At 41.3% G+C, this 23,582-nt stretch overlaps 1 protein-coding gene across 2 annotated transcripts in view; it reads right to left on the minus strand.

The window, feature by feature from the left end:
• Positions 1-23,582, minus strand: part of col4a4 (collagen, type IV, alpha 4) — a 92,148-nt gene that overhangs the window by 47,842 nt on the left and 20,724 nt on the right. For both annotated transcript variants that reach the window (XM_080428476.1, XM_080428475.1), the window contains exons 4-13: positions 16,497-16,568; positions 6,922-7,056; positions 6,702-6,746; positions 4,600-4,716; positions 3,155-3,223; positions 2,660-2,695; positions 1,295-1,357; positions 1,121-1,156; positions 926-967; positions 653-733 (exon numbers count right to left, since the gene is read on the minus strand). In XM_080428476.1, the coding sequence (XP_080284602.1) occupies positions 653-733; positions 926-967; positions 1,121-1,156; positions 1,295-1,357; positions 2,660-2,695; positions 3,155-3,223; positions 4,600-4,716; positions 6,702-6,746; positions 6,922-7,056; positions 16,497-16,568 (696 nt within the window). The remainder of the gene's footprint in view (positions 1-652; positions 734-925; positions 968-1,120; positions 1,157-1,294; positions 1,358-2,659; positions 2,696-3,154; positions 3,224-4,599; positions 4,717-6,701; positions 6,747-6,921; positions 7,057-16,496; positions 16,569-23,582) is intronic.

Below are 23,582 nucleotides of genomic sequence, written 5' to 3' on the forward strand. Positions count from 1 at the left end.
AACAAAACCACATAGACCTATGAACAAAACCCCATTATACTTATACAATAATCAAAACCACATAGAACTATTAAACAAAACCACATAGAACTATAAACAAAACCCACATATTACTATAAACAAAACCCAAATATTACTATAAACAAAACCCACATATTACTATAAACAAAACCTGTGTATCTGCTGTGTACCTGTTGTAAGCAGTACTTACAGTAGTACTCTGTGTACCTGTTGTAAGCAGTACTTACAGTAGTACTGTGTACCTGTTGCAAGCAATACTTACAGTAATAACCTGTGTACATGTTGTAAGCAGTACTTACAGTACAGTAGTACTCTGTGTACCTGTTGTAAGCAGTACTTACAGTACAGTAGTACTCTGTGTACCTGTTGTAAGCAGTACTTACAGTACAGTAGTACTCTGTGTACCTGTTGTAAGCAGTACTTACAGTACAGTAGTACTCTGTGTACCTGTTGTAAGCAGTACTTACAGTACCGTAGTACTCTGTGTACCTGCTGTAAGCAGTACTTACAGTACAGTAGTACACTGTGTACCTGTTGTAAGCAGTATTCTGTGTACCTGTTGTAAGCAGTATTCTGTGTACCTGTTGTAAGCAGTATTCTGTGTACCTGTTGTAAGCAGTATTCTGTGTACCTGTTCGCCTTTGATATAAAGGTCCACTGGAGGGTCGACATACTCAAACGGCCCCGGAGGCCCCAGAAGACCTTGGTCTCCCTGGAAAATAATAGTGTTACAATGTATGTACTGTATATAATCCTAATACAGTATTACAATAATAACAATAATAATATGGTTTATAATAATAATAATAATATGGTTTATAATAATATGGTTTATAATAATAATAACAATATGGTTTATATAATAATGATAAAAATACATTATTACAATGCTACTAATGTTTACCTCCTCTCCTTTCTGTCCTGGCAGAGACCTGCCTTTCTCTCCCTGAGGAGGAATGGGGAGGAGAGGAAGATATGATTAATCCTGTGGATTGATGTTGTGCTGAATATGAATGATAAATCATACATAGAATGTAAATGTAATTACATTTTAATATATGTTTATTATTCTCCTCATTAAAATCATATGAGAACTTACAGGAGGTCCTCTGAGACCTTTAGTACCAAGGAATCCCTGGAAAGACAGACAGACAGACAGACAGACAGACAGACAGACAGACAGACAGATGTAGAGAGATAGACAATTTTAATATTGTGCATCAGGCGCATTGCTTTGTGAATAATAATAACAAAAAACTATCTTTAGACTCACATTCGTTCCATCCAGTCCAACTGGACCAATTGGACCTGTAGGACCAGGCAGACCCTGCTCTCCCTGTGAGACAAAGAGTATTGTAATAAAGTATTTTATAAATATGTCAGGATCTGTTTCTGTGTTTTATTTTGTAGTGATATTTTGTGTTTCCTGTTCTCTATGGTGTACGTAGGTTTTACTTGCTTGCTTATATACCTTTATTTTGTGGTGATGTCCTAGTGTTTCCTGTTTTGCCTTGTTGCCGCTACCTGTCTTGTCTCACCTGTCCTGACTGGCTGATTGGCAAAGGTTGTTCACCTGTGTCTTGTGTAGTGCTACTGCTAACCTAACCATGCCTTGATTGTAGTTGAGGTCACCTATGTCTAATTAGTCCTGGTCTATTTATACCCTCTTGCTAGAGTTTCTTTGTGAGTTTGTAATTGTTGCTGCAGTGTTCTGTTCTCCTACTGAGTATGCTCAGTATATTTCTTGTGCTTATTCTCCTTGCGTTCCTGAGTTCCTGATCTCTGCCTCTGACTGTCTGTTCAACATTTGGGTCCTATGTCTCCTGAGTCGCACCGTGACAAAATCCACTCACTCATTGTGTGCATCATAATGGTGAAACGCCTTCTCCTTATGGATTCTTCACAACTTGCCCAATATACTTACTTTAAATAGAGCTAGCAATGTGTCGCATGGTGACACATTGTGACCTTGCAGAGCTAAAATTGTCCTACTTTTGAATAAAATAAAATCAATATTTTTGTTTAGGTAATTTTTGTTTTGGGTAATAAATGTCCCTTCTAGTGGATCTCAGGAGAACTAGTAATATATATTTCCTAAATATTTCTTAATTTGATAGGCATAATCTACTGTATGCACTATATACGATCAGTACTAGTGAAGTCTAAGTTGAATGGTATGTTTATTAAAGGATCCCATTCGAGACACATGACCTGGACAAAGCAAATACAATACAGACATGCAACTAAAAATACTAATTAAAAAGTCAAATTAAACAAATACACAAATAACACTCTTAATGTATGTTTTTTAAGTAATAATAATAATAATAATCAGCTGGATGCTCAGGATTTCCCATTCATAGACTTTAGTTTTGCCTCAGAAATGGCACTGAGAGCTAGCATCTGTAATGTTTTAACATACAGAAATTGATTAAAATGTCAATAAATAACCAATTAATGTCCACATCATCTCACTGTGTAATGTTTTTTTAAGTGGTGGTTAACTTAGTTAAGACATTAATTCCAGAGGCTGTTTCTACTACTAGATATAAAGTACATGACCTTTGACCTTTTATGACAATACAGTGCAAAGAAAAACTGCTGTTTTATGAGACAGCTGTCAAATATTTTAACTTACCGGACGGCCAGGAAATCCCGCAACTCCAACATCCCCCTGCAGTGAGGAAACAGCTAGTTACAACAGGAAAGACATATTTTACAAGAAAACAAATTATTTTATCACAGGTAATATTTTACCCCTACTCCTGGAGTTTCTATCCTACCAGCACCTCCAATACTGCAAGGACCTCTTGTACTACTGGTTGTTCTCTGTGGTCTACTGCCCCCGTGTGGACAAACAGAGGGAGGGAGTATCAACTGCATTCCTGACCCTAGATATTGCATCCAAGAATAAGCAACTTGTATTTTGTGAATTATAGGCAAATGATATTCAAAGATATTTAAATACAAACTAATCGTAAAAACTAATATCCAAACTGTCAATGTTGACATCCCTAATCTCTACACAGTAAAACAGTCAGAAGAGTAGTGCACCTGCTCCTTCTCTAAGGTCTGGTAATATTAGGGGGACCAAGGTTGGTGTAATATATTGAGTATTATTGGTGGTACCTACATGTATTCCTGGGAACTGGATGATGTGAATAGTAGGATCTCCTGGAAAGCCTTTTAATCCAGGAAATCCCTGAAGAAACATCAACGAAACAGTAAATAAACAGGTCTAAAGGGTCACATCCAGCCACCCTTATAGAAAAGGCGTACGTTGTTTAACCGTGAAATAATGTAGTTTCTGACCCGCGGTTGCTTGGGATGGGCACATTATCAAATGAAATCAATATTGCTTTGAGGCAGGTGGTCACGGTCCACCAGCGAATGCTTCGCGGACCACTGCGGCCAGACTCGCACAGCGCACAGAACAAACCACTATGGAATAAACAGTCACTAGCCACTATGCTCAGCCATCGTAGCTGCCTGTCTGCACAGTCAACACACCATCTCCCTCTTATACTGTTGCTGGGGTTACATGCGAGATGTTGTGTGTGCGTGAGCCTGTATGCAAGTTTTATTGGATGTAACGTGTCGCATGTTGCACCGGATTTGGTTACCTGTTGAATTCTGTTTATGTCCGTTGCGTCCTGCCATCACTGCAATGTCGGCAGGTCACAGAATCGGACGTAACACATGCAGTGTATCACTGTACCATCTCCACGGCCGTGACAAAATAATGTATACTGGACTGCATTTTCGTGCTATACCAAGACCTGGATATACTCAGTTATAGATTATATATACACTGTATATTAGTAAAGCGGATTTGGGACCCCCCCAGAGAGCGTAGTTGGGTTGACATGCGACTCGCCTTTTCAGTGGTAGAGAACGCGGGATTTAAATATTCAAACAGCATTCTAGAACCTGAACTGAAGGGCTGAACCATGTACAATTGATTGCCTTAACTAGAACGGTTCTCCTCACAGGTTACAGTTTATAGTTTAGGCATTTAGCAGACGCATTTAGCAGACTCCTCAGAGTGCAGATCTCCGCCAATCTCCGCCAGGCCGAGTTGTCGACCCAGGGCCTGGAAACTTTGGAAGGCAGTCATAAAATCTTAACTTTTCAAAGAATGTTAAGTTAACTAATATTTTTAAAGAAGAATCTGAAAATGTCAATGACAGTTGATAAAACATAAAGTTTATATTATTAATATGTTAAACATTTATTATTCTACATTCTCATTTGTTATTTATAATCATTATTCAAATAAAACTTACTAATAATAATGATAAAATACACTAATCCTATTTTGAAATTGGTTTAAGGGAGGACAGGCGGGCGTTTGGACCACGCCATCACAACTCAATCAGTGACTCAGCCATAACCATGTACTAAGCCAACTAAGGAGTTCCCAAAGCAGCTACGCCCAAATATGGAGTGTGTTGTCTATGAACTCTAGACGTGAGGGCCACGTAGCGGCCCGAACCTCTAGTCTTCATGCATTAATAATTAATTATGACCTGTAAGAGAGGCTGCATTGGGTGGCACCTTCTCTGGACAGATTCTTACCGGTTCTCCGTCAGGTCCAGTGGGTCCTTCTGGACCAGGTCTACCGGTTTCTCCTCTGGTTCCATTGCAGCCATCTAACCCTGGATATCCTGGGAAGCCACCTGGTCCAGGATGCCCCTACAATAACCAGTACACACCACACACACGCACGCAAAACTCAAGACCAAGTACAGAATAAAGTAAGAACACACAGTTATTTACAAGCTTGTTTTAAAATCAACGGTTCAAAATGCAACAATGTACTGTAAGCCTAGCCTGGTAAACCCCCCTCCCTCCGGAAATGTCATTTGCATTTGATTTCAGGAAGGAGTCTGGCATGAGGGCCTGTATGGGCAATTTGGGAGCTGGGCTGGATTAGTACCGTTGACTGACAACCCCTTCAGCCAATCAGCAGTTCGTTCCCCTTCAGCCAATCAGCAGTTCGTTTTCTCCACCACCAGCCAAGGTGACGCAAGGGGACTTTTGAAGGGGCGCTGCCGAAAATAATTGATATTCGTATATATGACATATATGAAGTTAAACAATTAAATTCTATCCGAACGATATCTTTAAAGTAAATTCCGTGCCTCAAAAAATAAGTTTGAGAGCGTTTTCAAGTTTTAAAACCAAAAACAGCGGACAGAAAACAATGGCTGCCGTCGGCTGCACTCGAATCCATTCGGGTTCACTCGAACTCGCCACCTGATTGGCCAACTTTCGCTGTCAATCACAGAACGATGAGCGAGGAGGGGCTTTACCAGGCTAAGGACGCTGATAGGCTCGTCCACTTGGTGGACGACGAAAAAAAGCCAAACAAGCCCTCATGCCAGACTCCTTCCTGAAATCAAATGGAAATGAGATTTTCCGTAGGGAGGGGCTTTACCAGGCTACTGTAAGCCCAATCTGGGAACCCAGATCCAACTGAAAATGAAAAACAGCGACCTCTGCTGTTTTTTCTATGTCTGTTGGCTCTGGGCGGAAGAAAACGTAACACCAGTGCGCAAGGAAACCGGGGTTTAGGTCTGCCTTCAGCTTTCACTTCCGGTGGGTGCCACTATGTTTTCATTCCCACTAACAATATTTCTACACGGAACACTAACACCACTTCTCCCAGAGAACATGGATCGTTTTGGTTATAAGCCCACTTGTTTCTATGATGAAAGAGTAAGTTAAAATGTGAATATCTTTCCGTGGTTTTGTCTGCTCCGCGGACGCTATTGTTAAATTAGTTTGGGTTTGTTTCGAGGGGGAAAGATCGACGGACATGTGAATCCCGCCCACTACATTTGATTGGGTAAAGCGCGGCCTGCTTCCTGATCTGAAGGCACGCCCACTTGTAGCCAATGCGCACACGTTATGACGAACCTCCCCGACAGATTCCAACGCAGTGCAGAATCTGTTCTTGAGAGATTACTGTAAGCCTATCCTGAAAGTAGACTTTCCGTTGTAAGTCTATCTCTTGTCTCTTTGCCTGATGTGTTTTTAAGCCTGTTAAAATAACATGAGAAATATCCAAGGCTACAGCAGGTTAATAACAAAATTTGATATCTCTGCTGTCCGGCAGAAACCAGCTAACTCCAAAATGTTCACTTTTCAGGAAATGACAAAAACAAAACAAAAAGTGGAGTTAGGAGGTTTTGTTCATCATTGATAAGAACAGCTAAATGGACCTCAAAGCTCACAATGAGGTTGGAGGTCAAAAGGGGGTAGAGCCTGGAGTCAGCAAAACCAGCTAACTCCACCCCCCTTTGGTGGAGTTAGCTGGTTTAGCAGAAAGTTTGAGGATCCAATGGAGTTAGCTGGTTTTGTCAGAAGCGCTTTTTAATACCTTTCATTGGTTCAATATTTTTTTAATCAACACAGACGTAAAGGGTGTTCAATGGCACTGATTTATGGAAAAAATGCAAAAGCGGAAAAATTGAGTTAGCTGGTTTCTGCCGGACAGCAACGATATATAAGACCTATGGTCGAATTTTTATATGACATCAAGCCCCCCCCCCCACCCATACTTCTGTCCCACACAGTTTGGATCTGGTCACACTAGTTCATAATCATGAAATAAACTACAGGATGAGACCGAGACAAATAATTTCTGGAAACAAAGTGAAATTGTCTGTACTCACAGGAATGCCGTCCATACCATGATATCCAGGTACTCCTACTGACCCCTAAAACACGCTCACATGCACGCACACGCACACACACACACACACACACACACACACACACACACACACACACACACACACACAAAGATAACTAACAGACACAAAGTAACATCGATCTATCTATCTCGTCCGTCCGTCCGTCCGTCCGTCCGTCTGTCTGTATGTCTATCTTTACCGTATCTCCCTTCAGTCCTGCAGATCCTGGGGGGCCCTCGTCTCCTCTGTTACCCTTCTCTCCATTTGGTCCCTGGGGACCTGGCAATCCTGGCGTCCCATGGGGCCCTTGCAATCCCTGCTGCCCTGGTGCACCCTGGGAGAGAGAGAAGTTACAAAAACCTGCAGTTGTGTTTCATCTACTGCAACCAGTCTTCTACTTTTAGCCACTGCAAGCTGGCCAGAACAACCACAGTCTTCTATTGTTGATCACATGGGACCTGTCCAGTACAACCACACATTTCTTTAGTTGGCTACTAGGAGCTGCCCGGTACAACCACAGATTTCTGCAGTTAGCAACTAGGACAGTGCTAGGCAACCACGATTCAATATATTGTGATATTGTAATCAAGGCGATATATTGCGATTTTTGAGGAAAACGGTCATGGTAAATGGTGCATTTATATAGCGCTTTTATCCAAAGCGCTTTACATTGATTGTGCCATTCACCCATTCACACACACATTCAGACACCGATGGCGGAGGAAACCATGTAAGGTACCAACCTGCTCATCCGGAGCAATTAGGGGTTCAGTGTCTTGCTCAAGGACACTTCGACACTAACTCTGGGGGAGCGCCCCAGCCCGGGATCGAACTGGGAACCTCGCGGTTTCCAGTTCACTCTACCCGGCCACTCTACCCCTGAGCCACTGCCGCCACAGCCGTCATGCCAAATGCATTGGGTATAATCTGCTCCATTGTAGGCTTTTCACAGAAGCCTTCATTCTCTACAGTACTGACAGTGGTCGCTCTGCCAGGTCAACCGTGACATAACTTGGACTATTATATTAGATGTATCAAGGACTCTGACCTCTAATGACACTTTTAGGGTATGGTTATTGTACTGATTGCACTGTGAACACTGTCACTTTTATTTCGCATTGCACTGATTGAAATTGACACTTTATTTGATTGGCATTGCACTGATTGTAATGGACACTTTATTTGTTCTGGGGCGGGATAGGGTGAGGTCACTGTAACCTTGTGTCGTAGTATTTCCATAGTGCAGGATAGTTGTATACGTACAGTAGGTATACACTATTGTATACAGTGTTTCTGTATTGACAGTGCTTCTTATTGTTTTTCTTGCCTTGTATTGCTGTATACGACAGTACTTTAACTCTTAACTGCTGTGATGCCTCTGGGTGACTGAAATTCCCCCGCGGGATCAATAAAGGTATCTATCTATATGAAAATGAAATAAAGTACTACAGCTTCATTTATTTTAAATGTATTCAAATGTATCCAAAATATAATAGATCTACAGTACCAGCTAAGGCCCGATTTATACTTCCTCATAAGATGTGTTGCACGCCGATCTGACATTACATTCTGTAATGTTAAGTTTATGTTGTTATTGTTGCAATGGTACATAATACAAGGTGACTGTACACATGTTTATGACTTATTTTGCACTTTTTTCCATTTAATTTAGATTTACACTGATGTTGCTTTATTTTGTGCAAGCTCCATCAGTTTGTTGGTTTTCAGGAAAGGGCGGAAGGATAGAGACAGGATTGGAAAACGGTCAAAGTATCAGAAGCAGGTGTGTACAATACATAAGGTGCCGCAATAAGGTGCAGCACTAGAACCGTAACAGATATAGGACATAGGCCTTTAGTGCAAAATTGTCTCATGTGCAGGTGGGACATTAGGGAAGTAGTCCACATAAAGGATGTATCCGCATAAGGAAGGTAAATCCGCTAAGGGTTTAGTTAAATAAAATGAAAAGTATTTAAGCAGGGCAACCATTCTGACCTCAACAAACCGCAAAAAGAAATGAATTGTGAAATCAGGAGAGTTTATAAACATAATCTACATAGACAAACAAGAAGACGACAGTCTTGGTAGCATAATCTTGGCTCTGCCTGGGATGACATGAAAACTATGTTTGGTTTGCAGGATAAAAAGAAAAAGAGAACTCTCACAAGTCATTCATTGGCTCAAGAGCTCAATAAGTTTAAATCTCAGATTTGATGTTCTCTAATGAATCTGATCAACACCTCTCCAACTCACCCCCCCCCCCCCCCCCCCTGACAGTACTACACTGTGTGATTAACACTTGTTGTAAGCACTACACATGCAAGACAAGCCCTGGCCCAGATTATGTTGTCAAACAGCCAGCAGAGGGCTCTAAAATGCAAAAAATCTGGATTCCAATTCAAAAGTAGCACAAAAGAAAATCTGGATTCCAATTCAAAAATAGCAAAAATAGAAGATGTGAGCTTGTAGATCGGCTATTGTTGCTACTTTTGTGTGACACAGAATGGCGAAGTACGGCATTAATTTACTAAAAAAGTTAAAATATGGAGATAAGAGGTTTCTGCCCGACAGTATATGCAATGTGGCCCTCTGGAGTGAGTGTGGAAATATAGTGGCCCTCTACATCGTCAAAGTTGCCCACCCCTGATAGAGCTACACATAGTTTTCAGGACACTACTGCCACCTTCCTTGCTTGACCTACAGTATGTAAGCCCCCCCCCCTCCAATTTTCCTCTCCTTTCCAATTAGCCCCCTGGGCAGCCTCCAATTTGAAAAAACACTGACCTAGAGGGCAGTAAAACTCATGCCAAGGTGCTGTTTGTCGATTTTTCATCAGCTTTCAACACAATTTAACCGCACCCGTTGTGGATAAACTGTCTAACCACTTTAGTGTTGACTCTAGTTGGCTGGTTTATTTATTTATTTTTGTCTCTGTTCTGTATAACAGTCAGGTGGTGAAGAGGGAAAATTCCATGTCTGACTGCACCCACCCTTCATCTGGTTTTCAATCCCTACATTCTGGCATCTGCCCTCAGCTTCTCCTCCGACAAACACTCATTCATCCCTACAGCCATTACCCTCCTCAAGGCAGGGACAAGGAGGTAGAGTACAGGTAGGCCTATTTGTACTGTAGGTAGGGCTGGCCCCGAACATCCAAAGGGTTGTTATAGTTACATTGACATTATGATCTAAATTAAAAGTTTCATAAATTTGGTTAATTATTCATTCATTCATTCATTCTGGTTTACTACTCACTCACTTTAATTGCCATCAAGTTAGAGAGGATACTGTGTACTTATGTGTATTTGCAATTTACTGGCTTTAGTAGGCATATGTGTACTGTAGAGTAGACTTAAAGCCGCACTATGTAACTTTTTAAAAATGTATAAAATATAATTTTGTCCAATCTGTATGGTATGGTACTGTATGTTAATACAATATAACTTATACAATTGGGGTGGTTGTATTTTGTCTCCCTGCTCTTCTATTGAGACATTTAGATCATGTCAAAGGTCATATCTCACCTAGACACAGGATCTGACACAAATTTTGACCAGATGGTCAAGATTAAATGTATTCCCCGATAAAACGTCTAAGCTTGTCACCAGAAATGACCCCCCTGCCCAAGTGTTTACTGTACATATCTTCCTCTTTTTTTATTACTACTAGTATGATGTTTTGCATATTATTGTATATTATTGTTTGTCTTTAAATGCCTCGATGAATTGAATACACAGGACCACAATGGAAATAGCTTTTTGTGTTATTCTTTTATCACCTTTTGTATAAATCTGTACCACTGTACCACCTTTTTTGCAAACTGTTAATAAAGTATTCAATCAATCAGTCAATCAATCAAACCCTGAGCAAGCAGGCAGGCTTTATTAGCTCAGTAGTAAACATGTCAGCACTTGCGCAGGAAACCAGGTTCAAATCTGGGGTAGAAGAGGAAAGTTACATAGTGCTGCTTTAATAAACAGCTCAAATTTGGTAAAAGTTAAAAATTGGCTTCCTCACTCCCCTTCTTATGCCAATGGTTATTGGCCATGTGTACGTTTAAATTGATTGGTCAACTCACTGAGGAGACAAATGGATGAGGACATGAGGACAGACAGAAGGAAGGACAGAGGTTTCCTTGTCATTTTATAGTAAGATAGTAGGATTAACAATTGGTACAGCATAAATAGACATTGTGACGACAGAAGCAGTCACTAATATTTTATAAAGGTAATTTGTTTACTAAGATGACAGAGATGGAATAAAAGATCTCTTAGATGTTTCTCATTGCTGTGGGTATATACGTCTACCTGAAGGGAGTTTTTCTTTTGTCTTTCTTTTTTTTACAACGGATATGAAAGGTCCTGAACTTTATTTATGAATATTGCTTTTCTCCTGGGGTCTCCGTATAATATTGCTGGCTTGCTTTTGCTCCTAGCCCCTACATTTCTACATTTCTGGTGTAGACTTAGCTTGCCTCATGTCATGTGATGTTATTTTGAAATTATACATTCCACTAGATTAGTGTAGACCACTTCTTTGCTCACATCAAAGCTATTTCATTTCCTTATAAGAAACCATCTCTGCATCGCCTTTTTAAAAGGCTCATTCAAGTTTAAGATTGTGTGCAAAATCATTACCTACTGTACCATCTCTACAAGTGGCCCTCAATTGTAATTGATTGACACAATTGTGTATCTGGCTTGAAAAACAAGCCAGATACAGGGGGGAAACAAAGTCAGCAGGTAGTAAAGCACAAAGAAACCAAATATGCTACAGAAATATTGCTTGGCCCTCAACACTGCCTGAGAGGTGTAAGTTTATCCACAACCAATAATGTGGCTAGAACAGGACAGTCAGTCCACAGTGGATAATGAGGAATAACATCGTTGATGTCATTGTAAAGCCTAATGGCTACCTGAGTACCTGCACAAAGGACTGACCGAGTCTGAAACTCCTCTATGAGGGGAAGATGTATCTGCATCTTGCTGGTGCTCAACCGCCCCACTATCTCCTTCTGGGGGTCTTGTTAGCCGTTCATGAGCACCATGTTAATAGATTGTTGATGTAATTAATGTAGGGACTCTCTAGTACATCATTAATCTTAAACATTGAATCCACCATTGCCATGTCACTTTAAGACCTGAAGCCGATTCTACATGTCTCCTAAATCTCAACAGTATTCTGAAAAACGTATGTTTCTGTATCAGTGGTTCTCAATCTTTTTCATGTCAAGGACCCCCAAAATTATATGTATTTGGCCGCCGACCCCATCTCAAAATATTTTGTTCCAGGGACCCCCAGAAGCAACAATTTGAGTTAAAATGTTCGCTTTAAAAATATATATATTCAAAGATTTGCACACATTTTCACGATTTTTCAAAAATAGCAGATCTACAAGCTCGTAGCGCGGCACTCGGTGCCGCGCTATGAGCTTGTATATCTGCTATTTTTGAATAGCCCAAAGTGTAAAATAATGCTTTTTAGCTCAAATCAAAAAATGACACAGTTCCAGGTCTTAATGGGTTAACCACTTGAACTCCAGCATCGCTATTCTAGGGGGAAAAATAGACGATCTGCAAGCTCACAGCGCCTTGCAACGCGTTGTGAGCTTGCTATAGGGAGTTTGTATAACATGGAATAAAACAGTATCTAAAAGTAATCGAACCATCTAGTAGCTGGTTCCCGCCGAACCAGCGGAACCCGAACTCATAGAATCTAAGAGTTTACGTAACATGATAATACAGTCTCTACGGGTAAAATTTACCATGGAACTTGATAGAATTAGTTTTATGTAAAAGTGAAAGTGTAGTGTTGTAATGTACATGCGTGTGTGTGTGTGTGTGTGTGTCTGTGTGTGGGGGTGTGTGTGTGTGTGTGTGTGTGTGTGTGTGTGTGTGTGCACGCACGCGTGCGTGCGTGCGTGCGTGTGTGTGTGTGCGCGTGTGTGCATGTGCATGCATGCGTGTGTGTGTGTGTGTGTGTGTGTGTGTGTGTTGTACTGTGTAGAATGGTTTTGACAGCGTTGGTATGTCGTGTTTTCTTTGTTTTTTCTGTCGAACAACAGAAGTGTAAAATCATTAAATCCCCTCAGTCTCTGTCTGACTAGCTCCCAGGGGCCCAGTCTGCCTTTATCCAGCTGTATAAACACACACGCACGCATGCACAAATGCGTGGGCGCACACACACACACGAGTGCGCACACACGAGTGCGCACACACGCACACGCACACGCACACACACACACACACACACACACACACACACACACACACACACACACACACACACACACACCACACACACACTGGGATAATGACCTTTCCTAAGACTGGCAGGCCTTCCGGCCCAACGACATACAGGATTCCCGTTATATGGGGGGGGTCTGACCTCGATGGGAAGGGATTGGAAGTGATGGAGCTGCAGTACACTCCTCACAGCACCAGTGTCCAACCAGGCATGGATCTTCAACCCGTTGCATCACTACTTGAACACACATCTCATCTTCCTGGTCTTTGGAACAGACAGCAACCATGCTTGGGTCGGATGCTGGCATCAGTCCAGCATTCGTTGCACGCTGCTTGGGTTAACAAGGGGCGGTGCAGTTTTCTTTTTCTCCTGTCTGTTACTTTTCTTGAGGAGTGCCACCGCTGAGGAGGTTTTGGTGCCCTCTTTGGTTGTCGATAGACTGCACAGCTGCCCTCCCTGGTTCCTGACGCCGCGTCATGCGAGCATTTTCAAATATCGCCGCTGCCCGCATCAGTTGCGTGACTCTGGCTTCCCTTCTGCTGCTTCTCTGTCTCGTACCTGTAAGCTATGCCAGAGGCTCTTGTCAGGGTGTGTGGCTGCTCCTCCAAAAGCTGGTGAAGAGTTGGTGAAGATCCCCACGCTGACGGCAACCTGCTCCTGCTCAGAACGATCAGCATACACAATAGAACCCTTCTCGTCGATATCATCTCTTGCACGTTTTACCTGGGTGCCTGATTCTTGTCTCAGTGTGATGTCAATGACTGCTGCGTGATCTGAGCATGGGGCACAGGCAGCTAACCTGACCCCGCCAGATGGAAGAAGCTTGCTTCACACTTGTTTCACAACCTGCTTCCATCTGGTATCTCGGTAGCCCAACCGCTGAGAGGGCGGTCCCTTTTTTCAAGTTACTTGGCAGGGACCGTCTGTCTATCACTCTGGGCGTGCTAACTCAACCAATCATATTGACGTGTCTACATGACGTATAGTTCTTTTATATACTATTCAACCATGATGAATAGTGAAAGAACTACAAATGCAACAGGTGCTCCTCGATGGCGTCACACCCGGTCTCGCCAAGATCCCGCCCGTAGCTGCCGCTGATTGGTTCGACTGGGCGCGGGTCGGTTTAAACTCCAACCTCTGAGCGATCCCAGATGGAGGCTGTATTGTGAACTTGTGAACTTAATACCGCCCCATCTAGGGGGAGTCAGGTTAAAGGGATACTAGGTAACTTCGCAGACCTGTGTTTGTACACACACAATCCCCCCTCCCCTCTCTGACAGGTATCAAAGTGATTGCGTGTGATGTGTGATGTCAGACCAGAGCTCAGCAGCAAGAGAGAGAGAGAGAGAGAGAGAGAGAGAGAGAGAGAGCGAGAAGAGAGAGAGAGAGAGAGAGAGAGAGAGAGAGAGAGAGAGCGAGATGAGAGAGAGAGAGAGAGAGAGAGAGAGAGAGAGAGAGAGGAGAGGAGCGAGAGAGAGAGAGAGAGTAGAGAGAGAGAGAGAGAGAGAGAGAGAGAGAGAGAGAGAGAGAGAGAGAGAGAAAGAGGTCAAGGAAGGAGAGGGGAGCAGGAGTGGGGAAAGGGAGCCTATTTTACCCATGCAATAACCCAGCCATTGCTGGGTACTGAAACCTGAACATGCTGGACCGATGCTATATAATATGTTATAAATAATACATTTGAGAAATCAGTACTTTTGTAAACCTACTGTACAAGTATGTTTGTAAAAAAGACTGGTGGGGTCAGTAAATTTGAGAAAAAAATGACACTGATGGGAGGAGTGCTTGTTTTGTTTCAACCAGGATTTTTTTATTTAAATTTATTCACAATGAGCTCGCAAACTGCACTACTGTGTTTTCAAACTCACTCATGGTTTAGGGATTTTGAGGAAAAGGTGACAAAAAACTAACCAAAAAAACGAAATGCAACATTCCAGATGACAAACATTTGTTTCAACCAGGCGCCTGCCTGGTTGAAACAAAAAGAGCGCTCCTCGTCCCATCAGTGTCAGCTTTTTCTCAAATTAATTGAAACAAATTTACCATTATTCATGTATTGGGTTAATTGTGTTAATTACATCTACAACATCATATCAAACATAACTAATCTTTCCAAAGATGTATTTTGAGCTGAGGTATTGTGAAAATCTTTGTAAAAAAACAAGAAATGCTTTCTCAGAAGTTCAGTTTTCAGAAACAAGTTTCAATAATCTGATGGGTCAATTGTATAGGTCTGATCCTCTCCTCTATACCACTTGTTTCTCACACTGGGTCACTTATTAGGTGTGATCACAAATACAAATGTTTGCCACTAACTTCATAAATACAGATCATGTGACATCTGTTAATCCTCATTAATCCTCATTAAGCTGATCAGCGGATTTGTTGCCATTGTGACTGATCATCTCCCAGAGTTGATTCCTGCAGAGGTTTAATCTGACTCTTTAAGATGTGACAAGGTCAAGAGGTGGTCACCACGTCAACAGTATATGGTTTGTAAGGGTGACCAGGTGTCTCAGCTAATGCCTTTAATTACTGAGAGAGAGAGTGTGTCTGTTCATCTGTCCTCTCTCACTCTCTTTAACTTTCTAGCTGATAATTAAAGAGAAAGAACACTGTCTATGAACAGCTGTGTGTGTGTGTGTCTTTGTCTGTCTGTCTGTCTGTCTGTCTGTCTGTCTGTCTGTCTGTCTGTCTGTCTGTCTGTCTGTCTGTCTGTCTGTCTGTCTGTCTGTCTGTCTGTCTGTGACATCATCATTCTGAGACATACTGTATGAGCTAAACACAAGCAGATAGCTGCAATGCTCGTCAAAAGGCTGCCATGCCTGCCCAGACCTCTTCTTCTGCCCCATCAGGTCAGGAGTTCAAGTCCACCAGATGCCAAAAGTTCTGGAGGTCAAGGATTGGCTCATTATGGTCATCAACAAGCCTGCCTCAAAGCAAAACTCTTCCTATAATCTTTGCAAGTAAATAACTAACCGTTGTGTCTGCATGTGCTTGTGTGTATCCAATAGGCCTATGGAGTATTACAAGAGAAAAGGACCCTTTGGGCGTTTGGGCATTCCATTCCACTGTTCCATATCAAGAAGTTACGCATTGTCTCATTGCATGGTGCCCACATGATGTGAAACAAGAAACACAAAATTAACTCAAATATGAATGCCTGCCTAGTATAGAAATTGAAATCAACACTCAATTATTAATATTTAAAATGTGACAACTATGTTCAACAGCAATTTATGTATCATGAAGCAACACAATAGTTCCTTGAAGTTAGCAGCAAACACTAGGAGTACAGTTGCAGCAGAATAGACCGTTTGTGATGCACATTTAACTGGTAAATCTGATTCTATATTATCCTCACATCTGAATCAATTTAACATGTAACTGGAAATATCTGTGGTCAAGCATATTGTACTTATCGCCACTCTCTTTCCATCGCTCTGATGCACACATGCTCAATGCTATGATTTTGTGACATGGCTGTATTGTGATTGGATGATGTCATATAAGCGGGCGGTGTCTTACCATGGCTCCCTTGGCAGGAAAACAGCGACAGGTAGAACAGTCCCGCCCGCCGCAGGGTTCCAAATTGTTGCCCTGGAAACCAAGAAACAATAAAATAGATTAGCATTGTTAGTATCTGCCATGGCTTCCCCCTATCAGACATTTTCGAGTAAAAACATGAAAAAGGTCATGCAATGTGCATTCGCTGCCACAATGAAATGCAACTATGCAAACAAGGGCAGCCATGCTTTGCGGGCACACTGCAAAACCGACATGCACAGGAAGACATTCTATGATGTTATAATGACACGGTGTTGCAGCACCAGACCCCCTTAGAGACAGGACATACCACCAGACCCTCCGAGTCCTAGCTGGTCTGTGTTTCACACAGTCCTTCTCACCTTTTTAAATCTCTAACCAGTTTGCATGAGTGTCTAGTTCATATTGACTACATGACAGTCTTCATTTGGCTACCATATTCCAATTCATCATAACAGTCTCCAGTACATATTCCACTCATTTTGACAACACAATAGTCTCCAGTACATATTCAAGTTCATATTGACAACATAATCTCTGGTACATTTTCCAGTCCCTGGTTTGACCCCCAGGTCGGTCGGACCATTTCATTCATTTGATTGGATCAGCAACAGATTTGAACTGGAAACACATGAAGGTGTCATGTGTATCCTAGTTGAAATGGCTGTGGAAGATGTTTGTGGTGTTTGTTCTGCAATGTCTGCCTCCTTACTGCAGAGAATACTATTTACTGAGCAATATATTGTGTTGCTGTCATCCATGGTTTTTGTAGGCTGCTAACTGCACTAATTGTAGGCTAATTAAAGGCCCTGGACTGAAAACACCTGTATGAGTGTTCAGCACCTTTAAATGCCTTTTCACAAATTAACATTAATCATCTCATCGTGACAGCAAACTGAACATCCAGTATACTTAAAAGGTATTCTATTTGTATTCTTGATTCATGTATGAAACAAGCAATATATCTTCATAAATAAATAAAACTATATTTGAATATCATGGTATATGATTTGTACCTCCTGCTGTTGTTATGATGAAGTAACTGACACAGACCAAGGAATCGTACAGACCTAACAGGTCTCCTGTATCAACCAATCACTTTGGGTTCTCTTCTAACCCACTTTCATTTCACATCGCAAATATTAAAAGTAAACCATTATGAGACAGGATGAAGGCTCACTGTGATCCCTAATAAAAGACTGAACAACACTTTACTACACATTTTATTTGCAGGAGCAAGAGGAAGCCTACAGATTTTAGTGTGTCACATACATTTCAAGATAAGCCTACACAATGTAGTGGTAAATAATTAAAAGTACAGCCATTATAGGACAACTTATTCTTTAACTACAGTGACGTCACACCCTAGGATGCGCTAATAGGGGAAGGGAATTGATGTCCCGTGAGTGTGTTGGACGTGCAAAAAAAAGTGCTTCTTGCGTAAATTTGGCTCCTTTTTGTGGCTTGGCAGTTTCTAATGTTGCAGGTCCCTGCACAATGATACTAGGCCATAGCTTTGCGCTAAGACATATATCACTTTATACAATCCTGTCTGTCTGAGGGTTTTATACATACTTAACCAATGAAAAGTATTAATTGCATCCATTGGATTTTTTTTCTTTTTTTTTTCTTGCCTGGAAAGTAACGGTTTAGCCATACAAGATTTCCGCCTGGAAGAGACAATCTTTTAGTGATGTTAATGGTGAGATAAAATATATTCTGTGTTTAGATCTCTTAGTGGTAAGAAATACAAACACAAATCAGTAGCAGAACTAAAGCTTAAAAGAAGAGATTTTCTTTTAATGAATATATCATTCTTCAGACTATTCTGTTCCCCTTCTCATACCTCCTCTTATCATTCTATAGAATAAAGGAGAAAAGGAGATCAAATGAACTAGCTTTAGCTTCACCAAACAAAACGACCACACGGAGGTTTGGAAATTTGGAATGTCAACAAAGACACAAATCAAAAGTGTAGAGTGCAGAGAGAGAGTGTTCATCAGATAACACTCACTCACACACACACACACACACACACACACACACACACACACACACACACACACACACACACACACACACACACACACACACACACACCTTGATAAGAGTCCAGATAGCTTTGGTGAACTCAGTCACCTCTCCAACAAGCTCAGATCCCAGATCAGTAACAGTACATTCAACCAGTTGTAAGTATTACAATGATCAGATCCCAGATTAGTAATATCACAATCAACCAATAGTAAGGATTACAAGAATCAGATCCTACATCAGCGACGTCACAATCAACCAATGGTATGCAGTACAAGGATCAGATCCTAGATCAGCGGCATTATAAGCAACCAATACTAAAGAGTGCATGGATCAGGAGAGGGCACGAGAAGAGACGTTAATGACAGCTGGCGAAAACCGGCAACAAATTCTTTCAGACTTTTGCCCTCTTTGGTGAAGCTGCTCCAGGAGGAAAAAAATATATAAATAATTCTAATTATTATAGTTTAATTGTTACGCTCTTGTGACTGCATAAATATGAGTAGCCCATTTACTGAAGTTAGACCAAAATAAAAACCCATCATCATTATCACTTTTTGATAGGCATCATGCCTCTGTGGGATATGAATGTGGGGTGGCCCAGAACCAAGAAAAAAGGGTAGCACTTTAAACGAACATCCTATTGAAATGATGCAAAGGGATGCCCTGCAAAGGGGTGCAACACGCGTGTGTGTGTGTGTGTGTGTGTGTGTGTGTGTGTGTGTGTGTGTGTGTGTGTGTGTGTGTGTGTGTGTGTGTGTGTGTGTGTGTGTGTGTGCGTGTGTGTGTGCGTGCACGTGTGCAGCTTTTGTGTGGGTCGCAGCTTTTGTCAGATGTATGAAGGGGCCTTCTAAGGAAAAAAAGGTTGGGAACCACAGCTGTAGAGATACAGGGATCTGATGGTTTTCACTGTTGAATCATGCTAGATCAGCCAAATAATTGTCAAAACACTAAGGTTTTATTGATAATATAACATTCATATCTCTGCTGTCCAGCAGGAACCAGCTAACTCCAAAATGTAAATTTTTCAGGAAATGACAAAAACAAAATAAATGGAGTTAGGAGGTTTTGTTCATCATTGATAAGAACAGCTGAATGGACCTCCAAGCTCACAATGAGGTTGGAGGTCAAAAGAGGGAGTCAGCAAAACCAGCTAACTCCACCCCCCTTTGGTGGAGTTAGCTGGTTTAGCAGAAAGTTTGAGGATACAATGGAGTTAGCTTGTTTTGTCAGAAGCACTTTTTAATACTTTTCATTGGTTCAATATTTTTTTTACCAACACACAGACGTAAAGGGTGTTCAATAGCACTGATCTATGGGAAAAAATGCAAAAGCGGAAAAATTTTGTTAGCTGGTTCCTGCCGGACAGCAACGATATATACAAAAAGAAAATCTTTCTTTAAAACCTTGGAAGATTAGTTTTCATTGTGAAAAGTGTACAGCGTTAGTTCCACTTATCCAAGATGGAACGCCATCTGATTGATTGTGATTGATCATTAAAATAAACATGTTCAAGTGGGCCCTGATCCAGAAAAGGTGGGAAGTTCTGGGAACCACTGTGCTAGATTAAAGTAGATATTGTTTACAGTCAATATGAAGATACATGTTGTGAGTGAACCAGACCAACCTAACCCCATGATAGTATTTTGCCTGGCACTGTCTTTATATTATTGCCAACCTCATTTCATTATTACAATCCAGATGGAGGAATGAGATATGATTGCAATCGAACTCATCAAATGAGTGCCGTTTTTTCATGTCAGAGCACAGCCCCTCAAAATGTCTGCGCCTGTTGTGTAAGTCTCTCTCTCTCTCTCTCTCTCTCTCTCTTTCTCTCTCTCTCTCTCATACAGACACATCCAGGGAAATAGCATTAATGGCATTAATAAAATTGCCGTTCTGAAATGTTGATTAAGTATAGTAATACAAACATGTGCGTGCGTGCATGTTATTTATTCTTTCTTTTTTTCTTCTTAAATTTTTATCCCACGATTTTCTAACCCCATTTTTTACACCCAGTGGCAATTGTCCATGTAATCCTGGGCACTACCTTCCCTCTGCCAACCTAGGGAGGCCAGGGCCGAGCTCATGCCTCCTTCAATGCATGAGAGCTGACCTTCTTATCACCTGACAGGGGAGAGTTTCCCTGGCTTTCCCAGCACAGGATAGACTGATGTTTTCAGTTGTTTTGGTCCCCCCCCCACCCCCCTCCTCCCATTACTGGTTATTACCAAAGCAGACAAAACAGAATAAATAAAAATACGAATAAAAAATAAAAAAACAGAAACTAAAGATAAATAAATAAATACAGAAACAAATTAATAGTGACAAATTAACAGCTACCCATAAATATACCCACGCCCGTACATGCCGATGTATGTGTACCTGCAAGCACACGTCCACACATGCTTAAATGTGGATACAAACATATATCTACAGACTCAGACACAAGCAATATATGTATATAAATATATATAAGAATACCAAGAAAAAGCAACAGAGCAACAATTATTATTTTTAAATAATAAACAGCCCCCCCCCCCCTTCTTTCTCTCTTTTAATTAAAAAGCCTAATTGCAGCCATTTGCAGCAGCATCTCCCTTGTAGGTGGGAGCACTAGAACAGCGTGCGTGTTATTGACAGTACTAGTTGTACCCACAGCCCTGACACAGACATTATGTGGAAACACAAGAATGTGACCAATACAGCCTCAGGAAATTGATGACAGTTTCATGTCCTGTTGTAGTACAAGCTACCAGCATCCACACTATATTCCCAAAAATGCACTGCAGCATGTAAACATCTATGGTGAAAATTTACCACAATGTGCTGCAACCTTTCCGGTTACCAAGAAAGTAAATAATGATGAGCAACTTATGTGTTTTCAAACTACATGGATGATAAATTGCCTGGAATCGTTTTTGTTTTTATATAAACGTATTCTTGGTTCACAGGAACTCTTAACGTCAGTGTTCATTTCTACAGAAATGTATCCTAGTCTCTGGAGCCAGACTATTGACTCAAACAATTTTCATACAGTGCAACAGAAGCACTGAAAATGGTTCAGGAGTAAAGCGGATTCCCCACCTCTTTCGCTATTTCCGTTCCACTTTCCGTTGCAGTCGCATAAAGTTGACCTGCTGTAAATAAAATTAGGCAAAGTATCTATAGCTTGCTGCATAGTAGAAATGGATATTTTAAATTGTATTTTCGTGAACATAAATGACAGCTTCCGTTCTTGGCTTTCAGGATTTCCAGATTCTATATAGCATTCAGAGATTGTGGAATAATTGTCTGGCTACACAAGACTAATGTAACCCCAACCCAAGACACACTTACAGTAAGAGCTGATGAGGTCAGTGAATGTCTTTAATTCACAGTCAACGTCTATGTGAAAGGAAACATTGTTGACATGCAGATCCAGTCAGGAACTCTGCATGTCTTTTTTTAACCGATTAAAGACTCTGTAACGGAAATTCAATGATTAAAATGTAAAAAAGGTAACTGTTTTACTTGGGTCTTGGAGCCATTTTTATGGGTCGTGAGTTTCCTATAGGCCTATATATATATATATTATATATATATATGTATATCTCCCATTCTTGAGAATCGGCCAGGCCGAAAGGCATGGCGAGAGAGTATGTTTTGCCCCCTGTCCGTCCGTCCGTGTGTGTGTCCGTCCGTCCGTCCGTCCGTCCGTGTGTCCGTCATTCTGTCTGTGAACAGCTAATCTCCGGCACCGTTGGCTTGCTCTCCGTGAAACTGTGCACAAACACTCCCTGGATGCCACAGCAGAACCTCTGCCCCACATTTTTCACATGGGCCTTTTATAGCGCCACCAGTTGGCCGATTTGTGCAAAACATATTTTTTGACAGTACACCTACAGATTTTTTCCAAAAATCCCGCATAGTCATTACACGAAACAGTCTTTCAGATTTTTCATATTCCATCTAATATTCCGGCTAAAAATAGCTTTCAAAGTTTGCAGGAGTACTGTTTTGAACAAAATGCCTCAAATCATTAACACAGCATGCAATTTCCTTGAAATTTTGCACGCATATTTCCACTATGCTGAGGACGAATTGCCACTTGAAAAATTTCAAATCAGCCTCATGGTGGCGCTATAACAGGCCGATTCGTGTTTTTACCTATAACTGCACCGATCTGTGTAAAACTTTGTAAGCGCACTCCCTAGAGGTCAAGGAAAAACCTTTGCCCTGCATTTTTCACATCTGCCTTTTATAGCGCCACCAGGAGAACGACATTATGTAAAAAAATATATATATATTACTCCTTCCGATTTTATCAAAATTTCACGCAAATCGGTACAGATGATCCCTATAGTCATGTGATCAAGACGGATGTGTTTGATTTTTCATATTCCATCCTGATTGGCTAAGATTGACATCTAAAGTTTGCAGTAGTGGCTTGTTTTGAACAAAATAACGCAAATCATGAACGCAGTGTCCGATTGCGGTCAAACTTTGCACACACATTCACACCATGTTGAGGAGCAAATGCCACCCTTTTAACATTGGCCTGTTATAGCGCCACCAGCAGGTCTAATTTAGCAAAACATTTTTTTTGAACAAAATGCCTCAAATCATGAATGCAGTGTCCGATTGCCGTGCAAGGCCTAAGAAGAAATGGCACCCTTTTCACATTGGCCTATTATAGCGCCACCAGGAGGCCACAATAACCTACCTGACCTGGCGGAGACCTGTGCTCCGAGGAGCACTTTTTCTAGTTTGTAATCATTCAAGTTGGGCTGGTTGGTTAATAACACATTATTCTATATGGCGTGACAAACTGAGAATACATATTATTGCATAGTTTTACTTCTTTACAGTTACTGCTTTAAGCCCTATTTTATACTTCATTTTACTACACTGTCGAGTGGCAAAAATAGCCGATGAACAAGCTCACAATACGTCGTATCATGACTTGTGGGCTTGTAGATCTGCTATACATTTGCATTTTTTAAGGTGTTTGCCTGTAATGACATGCCTAAGGGACACCAGGTTGAAAAGTATTAA

The sequence above is a fragment of the Gymnoscopelus braueri genome (genome assembly GCF_963280865.1).
Source record: "Gymnoscopelus braueri genome assembly, chromosome: 5".
NCBI classification, from domain to species: domain Eukaryota; kingdom Metazoa; phylum Chordata; class Actinopteri; order Myctophiformes; family Myctophidae; genus Gymnoscopelus; species Gymnoscopelus braueri.